Raw genomic sequence first — 7,647 nt, 5'->3', positions numbered from 1 at the left:
GACTGGCTCACTACCGAAACCTCTGCTGTAATGTGACATATGTCTCCCCAAGTCTCAAACTCTTTATACCTTATCCATAATCGTGCAATAAACCATTGGGTTGTGGGGAAAGATGGGACTGGAGCGCAGCACCCAAAGCTATCATCAATGACATAAACAACAATGAAAAGGAACCTAATATAAACATTAAGGAGCCCTAGTGGTGCAGTGCCTACCATGGTGGGTTACACTTTGTCCTGCCAACGAGGTCAACAGTTCGAAACCACAGGCTGCTCTGAGGAGGAAGAGGCTTTCTACTCCTTGGAAACCCACTGGGGCAGTTCTCCCCTGCCTTTAGGATTGCTGAGTCAGAAATGGCTCGATCGTAGGGCGTGAGCCAGTCAGTGGTGAGCGGGCTAAGTATTGGGTCCTCTAAAGTTTGATAATCTCGGAAACCCAAAGGGAAGGTCTACTCCGGCCAGTATGCTGGTGGCTTTGGGTTGGTCAGTGTGTAGTCCATTAAACATGCTTTATGGAAACGTTTGCATGATCAAAATGTGGCCAGAGGCAGAGTGAGCACGTGTGGGAAAATGACACCAATAAGCCTCTCTCGACACAAGGTTGTTACAACCTTCAATGCACGACATGTACGAACATGTCGCGTTGTCTGCAAAGTGCGATCCAAAGAGGTCGCCTTGGAACTGCATTGGGTTTTCACGGAAGAGATTGTTCCCCCTCTGCGTGGCCGTCTTTCAGTACGTACCATCTGCCACGGAGGCTTCTATTATTTGCTGACAAACCACGTCGTGACACACAGACTGCAATGCTATTAATGAAGATGATGAAGACCTTCAATTTCACTTTCACCCTTCAAGGCTCAGCTTGAAGACACTCCCCCTCTGGGGCCCTTAACATTGGTTCGACACAGAGACACGCGGTTGAAATAGAGGAGACCAAGGGCTTCCTGTGTGAGTCACCAAAGTGCTTTATTGTATACAGCCCTGCTCATGTCTGGAGTGTATATTTAGCACTGGGAGATACAATGCAAACTTCCTCACTGTCCAAATAAGCGGGTTATCAACAGAAGTGGATGACAGAGACGGTTACAGACAAAAATAAAGCTTTCCCCCCCCTTTTTTTTGTAAATCCCTAAAAGCATACAGAGTGGCCACAGAGGGAAAAAAAAAAAATTCAGGTACTTTATTCTTTACTTCAGGGTCTCTTTCTAGGCGTGGGTCAAAGGAACCACAGGATAACTTTGGAACACCACAGCTGGCCGGATGCCCGAGTTCATTGTGGGCGATCACATCACAGTATGGACCCATTAAAGACACAATACTGGGATTACACAACTCGGCAAGGAGGCTTCCAAAACTTGGTGGGAAAAAAATGGAATGGAAACATCATGGAATCTCTCCTTAGATTCTTTGAAGCCCTCTCGGGTTGTGGTGGTGGTAACGTCATTTTGCTGAGGGTAACAGACCTACAACAATCCAGTACGGTGGTTTCCAAAGGCTACCCTGCTCATCCTTTCTGAAGCAAACCCACATACCTGGCGCGTAATTGCGGTCTTAATAGCATTAGAGTTAAGTTACTGGAAGAGGCATTATGGCAGGTGGGATTTGTTGAGTTATAATTATAGTTTTTTTTTTCTTTTCCCTTATCTCTTTCTGAAACTGCCTACAGAAATCATCTCATGTTTTAAACAAAGAATTTCAAAGGCACAGCTGCAGCACAGTGTATAAATTTGATGACCTAACCCTAAGCAAGTCTAATAGTCCAGCTTGATACCTTCCAGGAAACGCAAGGAAGACGGTAAGTACATGATTGAAACTTAAGATTGAAACTTGATCGGACACAATCAGCACAGTTTAGGGCAATGCATTTACATAACTGGATTGGGGTTAAATATATGTTTTAAAAACATCATTAGGTTGATAAATGTCAATCTGGAGGGAACAGCCCCCCCTTCCCCCTCCACTGTGAGATAGTCTACCACGTCCTCTGAACAAGACATTCATTCGGGAACGGGGTTGCATGAGACATCTCGAGAAACGACAAACAAAGATTATTTCACCTCCACGGCAAAATGACTTTACATGTAAACGTCAAAAAATCGCGTGCTATACATTAAAATTTTAGATTCAAAAATATCCCTGTTTTCCTAATAATGTAAACAGTACGTTTGAGGGTTTCCTTTGAAAGGGGCAATTCAGAATAGAATGCCATTGTCGTCGTCGACACAATGGCTAAAAACATAAAATGCCGGCGGTTCGGGTTGGTGCTCAGTGACGGGGGCACTACCGCTGACTCACCGCCCCGTGGTGGGAGCGGTAGATACAATTGCCCAAAACTATGCACTTTCCAGGTCAGTTTTATTTGTCTTTTGTAGCATGAATCGCTAAATTGCAACATAAGACTTTCGACAAGGAAGAAGCTCCTGGGAAGGAGAGAGGGAAGCGGTTTTCCTGGACACACGTTCCCGAGGTGAACAGGTACAGACAGGGTCACAGGGGCATCAGCTGCTTGCGGGCAGCTGGGGTCCTGGCGTGCTGTGTGGAGGCGGAGCCCCGGGGCAGTGCACCCAGGGGAGGCCAGCACCCCTCATTTGGTGCCAAGGGGCTTGTGTTACAACTAGTACGGAGTGTCAGCGTGCGGGGAACGAGTGTAACATTCGCGGTTAGGTTTGTTTGTTTGTTTTTAAAATCATTATTATTATCATTATTTTCGTTATTATTATGAATACTGTCTCACATCTTTCAACTCAGCAAAAAAAAAGAAAATAAACTGATCTACAGTTTATTGTGGGATGCCAGCACGGTTGGTCTGACATGCATGCCCTCCCCCATCTCATGTGCTCATTCATTCATTCATTCATTCAGCCATAGATGGGATCAGAGTTGGTTGCCATAGTACAATCTGACTGGAGCTGACCTGTTTTGATTTTCTTCTTTCTGTTTTGTGTTTTTTTCTTGTTTTGAAATGCACACACACGCACACGCACACACACACAGATCAGAAATAGCTAGAAGAAGAACTATGCTGGGACGTATCAGGTAGCTGTTAAAGCGAGTAGCCCCCGAATCCATCATCTTGGCCTGAAGATGTAAACAAGGAGGTTTGCTTCCTGCAAGGTGAGTGCTTCGCGGAGCTCGGTTTCCATTTTTCCTGTACTGAAGCCACCTCTGTCCTTCCCATGGTGCACGTCGGTCCAAGGCAGCCTGGGAGGTTACGTCAAGATGTGGCCAATAAAGTCCAAAAAGCGCTTGGAATACTGCTCCGGGTTCACCGTGGAGATCTCCGCCCCCGCCTGGGAACGACAAAGGGAGGGGACATTGACCGAAGGCTCATGATTTCCCAACCCGGCAACATCTGCAGCTAGTTTCAATCGCAGCCAAGTAGAAAGCTAATCACGTCCAAGTCTTTGCTGCCTCTGGCCTGCACGCTCCCGTGGTGGAGACTGTGACAAGATCGGGGGCTGGGTAATCAGGGCTCCCAATTAAGAAGCTGTGCCCGAGAATGAGGCTCCTTCCCAGGGCCCCTTGCGCCACAGGCGCCATCTCTCCACGCTGGCCACGGGGATGCTACTTTTCCCTTCACGGACCTATCTCCAGGAGGAAGACTGCCCCTGCAGAGGGTCAGCAGGCGATGTGGACACTAGACACACAGGCCGGAAGTCAGACGACAGGGAGTGCCCAGCCCATTTCCTGAGCAGCAAAGGGCAAAGTCAGCGTGTGACTGATGGCACCAGGCACTAGTGTCAGACACCCATTCTCTCTGCCCATGAAGGGGTGCAAGGAGCCACTTGCTGGACTGTGAGCGCAAAGCGTGGTGGGTCCAACACATCTAGCAAGATAGCTTGGAAACAAGGCTGAGTGGTTGGCTTCCAGAAGGCCACGGCCTTGAAGACCCTGTGGAGTAGTTTTACTGTTGGAATCGTGCTGGCAACCAACACCACCGCAATCACTAGCACTGCCACTACCACCAGGACCACCATCACCACTGTCACGACCTCCACCACCATCATCACGACCACCATGACCACCCTCATCACCACCACCACCACTATCACTACCACTACCTCCACTATCACCACCACCACCACCACCACCACTATCACTACTAACCCCATCACCACCACAACCACTACTATCCCTCCACCATCACGATCATCACCATCACCCTACCACCACCACGACCACCATCACTACCACCACGCTCACTGGGAAACCTGTCGGTAGTTCTTGCAACCAGCTGACCGTGTTCCGCCAGGCGGTCTATTACGGAACTGAGCTGGGGACTGCCCGGGGAGGCTGCGAGGGAACCTAGTTTGCTCTTCGTGATGGTACAGTTCACATGTCACATGACCCAGCCGCATACGTGAGGGTGGGCTGGGACCCAGCATTTTGCTGGATGGCCTGCTCACCAGCCTCCTCTCCTGGCGCACTCCCTCAGACAGCCTCACCAGCAGGAGAGCAGTGCCCTCGGCGAGCTGAGGAAACTGAAGTGCCAGGAGTACCTGCTCCAGGGCCATGCAGCTGGGAGGGTGAAGCAGGAATTCCCACCCAGCTCCCTCTTGGCAGCCATGCCTGTGGTTTTCCTCGAGGCGAGGGGAGGCGTTTTCATGGAGCCTTTCCAAGACCTCATCTCTGGCGTCTTGGCCTGGATTCAGAAACTGGGCAAGGGGGGGCTTCATCTGGGATGCCCACGTTTTACAAACAGTTCATAGATTCTCCTGCCAACTTCTGGGGGAGAGCTACCGCCCAGCTACTCCTACATGTGGGCTGGGTGAGGTCTGGACATGGTTGTGGACACTGCGGCTGAAAAAGGACTTTGGTGATTGGACTACAGGACCTTCGGCTGGCTCCATTTCGAGGGTGACAGGCTGTTTGTTTTTAAAGATAAAGCCAAGAGTGTTCGATAGGGGCTGCTCATTCGGGGTTCTCTCTGCTGGAGAAGCAACTCTTGCCCAGTGTTTTCACCACAACAGAGCAGGGCTCACCGGTGTGGGCTGGGCTCTCGGGAAGCCAGAGCAGGCAAGTGTGGGCCCCTGGCAGAGCGGGGCAGTGGGGACACAGAGCAGGCAGCCAGGCTGGGGCCTGGCTGGGAAAGGAGGCTACCACTCACTGGCTAGGGACCCTGACACGTTCTCTTTCAAGCGCGGTTCCTCCAGTTTCTGCACCCACTTCATGGGCCGAAACCCTAGGGTCTCCCTCACAGGCTTGTTGGGGGAACTCGACAAGTGACTGTGGGCCTGGCAACAACAGGTACTGTGGCCTAGCAGGCTCAGGGAAGGCGCTGAGATGTGGCGAGTACAACGGAGGGTCCCTAAGGGGGCGCTTCTCAGAGAGAGATCACCAGGCCAGTCTGTCAAAGCCTCTCTGGGTAGCTTCGAACCACCAACCTTGTCATTAGTGCGTAGGGGTGTGTGTGTGTCCCACCCCTCCCCAGGGGCTTCCAGAACAGTAATCACCAAGAGCAAACGGGAGAAAGGTGAAGAATGGGCATTATTAAACTCTGATCCTCCTGCAAAAAAGCATGTAGCCGATTTTCTCCACGAGGAAAGAACAAGAGACTACTGCTCATTTTGGAAGTCTCTTAATCAGGCAATCCTGCTTTCACCCTGAACATTTAGTATTTAAGACATTTAACTCGCGTCACCATGTTGATCTTTAAAACTTTTCTTCCCACAGAAAAACGAGGTCCGTCGTATTCTAGGGACGCCTGCGTCTACCGATCACCCGGCGTGGACACAGAGGAGCTGAGGCTGGGTGCCAGCGACTGACCCGGGTCACAGGGAGCTGCTGACTTGGATTGCTAAGGTACTGGACACGGCGTGGGTGGTCCGGGCACTGCAGGCAGCAGCGGGGAAACGGGCTGAAGGAGGACTTACGCCGTGCTTCACCGTTTTTGCGGCGTGGGCAGCTTTCTTCTTCGCATCATAGTGAGTGAGGATGTCAATGATCGCCATGAAGTACACCTCTTTCCTCGGCGCGCCTGGAAAAGGATGCCAACCGTGACTGGGGGGCACACACAGGGGCATCACTTCAATGGGGTAGGGGTAGGAAGGGAACCCCCTAAAAGCAGGCACTCAAAACTCACTCCCATGGAGTTGACTCTGGCCCATAGTGACCCTAAAGGAAAGGGTAGAACTGACCCCATGGGCTTCCGAGACGGCAACTCTTTCAGGGAGTAGACAGCCCGCCTTTATCCCGCGGAGCAGCCGGTGGTTTCCCACCCGCTGTGCTTGCAGTGAGCCGCGCTGGGCCACGGAGGCTCCTTACACCTTAGAGACCTTTCTGTAAGTTCCCTTGATTCCCGCATAGCCCTACCAGGATGACAGCTTAACCCTCCGATCCTGGTCCTCTTGCAAATTTTAAAAAAAGGAAAAAATGATGACATGCCTCAAGTTATGAAGAGGGGAAGTCTAAGAGTAAGACGAAGTGTTTTTGTATGTTCTCCTCCTCTGCATTTTCTTGAATGGCTACATACTGTTTTAAAGAAACCAGACTCTGCCACTTGTAATCTGAAAAGTACTGTACATAGAACCATATCTAATTTTTGTGTTGTGGAAATGATTTTCTTCAGCAATGTAGAAGTGAAAGAAAGCATAACTCAAACCCACTTGGTGGCTATGTCAGCCGAGATCCCTCCTGCAAGCCCTAAACTATGAGGAATTATCGTTCTTAATACTAACAAAAGAAGAGGGTTGCTTTTATCAGTATCCTTCAAAAATATTATGGCATTTAGAAAATGTGTAAGTAGTTAACATGGAATAGAATAAATAGCCCTTTAAATATGCAGCCACCTAGGTGTTGGTGACTAAGAATGCCCCCACTCTGCAGCAGAGGGTCCCAGCTTCTCAGTGTGGGGGACCAGCAGAGGACAGCCCGGTTGCCAACCAGAGCATGCCTCCCTATTCACTGGGGCATGGGGTCAGAAGGAAAGGGCTGTAGGCAATGGTATCCCTGCCTATAAGATTTCCATGTGAGACCCTGACTCAGATACACGACAGATTCATGATGCTTTCGATGTATAAAAAGGTGAAGGCAGTGTGGTGTATTTTGATGTTATAGGCTGTCAGGTTATGGGGGCAGACTGCCAGCTGTCTTTCCCTGCAGAGCAGCTAGTTGGTTGAACCACCAACGTTTCAGTCAGCAGATGATTGGTTAACTTTGGCCCAAGCAGGGTGCTCTCTCTCTCTAAACAGGAACACACAGAGCCCCAGCTGTATGTGTGTTTGCACATCTACACAGCAGGGAGCTTCAAACAGTGCATGGGGAAATAGAATTGAGAGAGGAGGAAATCTTTCCATGTACTTATTGAAGGCCCCTCATGTGTCTGCATGTATAAAAACGAGTGGTTTTAGTCTAAGCAGCATCACAAACTTCAAGGAGCTCATCACATTTCACTTTCTTTCTGGGGGAGGGCAACCTCTGCCCTTTCTATGAGTGCTGTGAGGTCCAGGTGGTCCTCTGGCATTGATTTTGTTTCTCTTCTTATTGAAGCCGTGGAAGCAGCTTGCTGGTTTTTGTTCGAGTTGTGGGCACTTGGTGCCATTTCCCTGGGCGTCTCAGAGCCTTGAGCTCTCTTTGGGAGGTTGGTGCTTCAGCTGGCTGCCTTTAGCCAACTGCCTTGAGGGGTTCTGCGTCACCTTTGTCCTGCTGG

At 50.1% G+C, this 7,647-nt stretch overlaps 1 protein-coding gene across 2 annotated transcripts in view; it reads right to left on the bottom strand.

The window, feature by feature from the left end:
• Positions 1-948: 948 nt before the first annotated feature.
• The window catches only part of PIP4K2A (phosphatidylinositol-5-phosphate 4-kinase type 2 alpha), a 127,684-nt gene continuing 120,985 nt past the window's right edge, over positions 949-7,647 (bottom strand). For both annotated transcript variants that reach the window (XM_045283520.1, XM_004710809.4), the window contains exons 9-10: positions 5,873-5,976; positions 949-3,289 (exon numbers count right to left, since the gene is read on the bottom strand). In XM_045283520.1, the coding sequence (XP_045139455.1) occupies positions 3,209-3,289; positions 5,873-5,976 (185 nt within the window). In that variant the 3' untranslated portion in view covers positions 949-3,208. The remainder of the gene's footprint in view (positions 3,290-5,872; positions 5,977-7,647) is intronic.

The sequence above is a fragment of the Echinops telfairi genome, unplaced genomic scaffold (assembly GCF_000313985.2).
Source record: "Echinops telfairi isolate 266 unplaced genomic scaffold, ASM31398v2 ScPeMD7_7461;HRSCAF=8499, whole genome shotgun sequence".
NCBI classification, from domain to species: Eukaryota; Metazoa; Chordata; class Mammalia; order Afrosoricida; family Tenrecidae; genus Echinops; species Echinops telfairi.
This window is presented reverse-complemented; position numbering and strand designations above follow the sequence as displayed.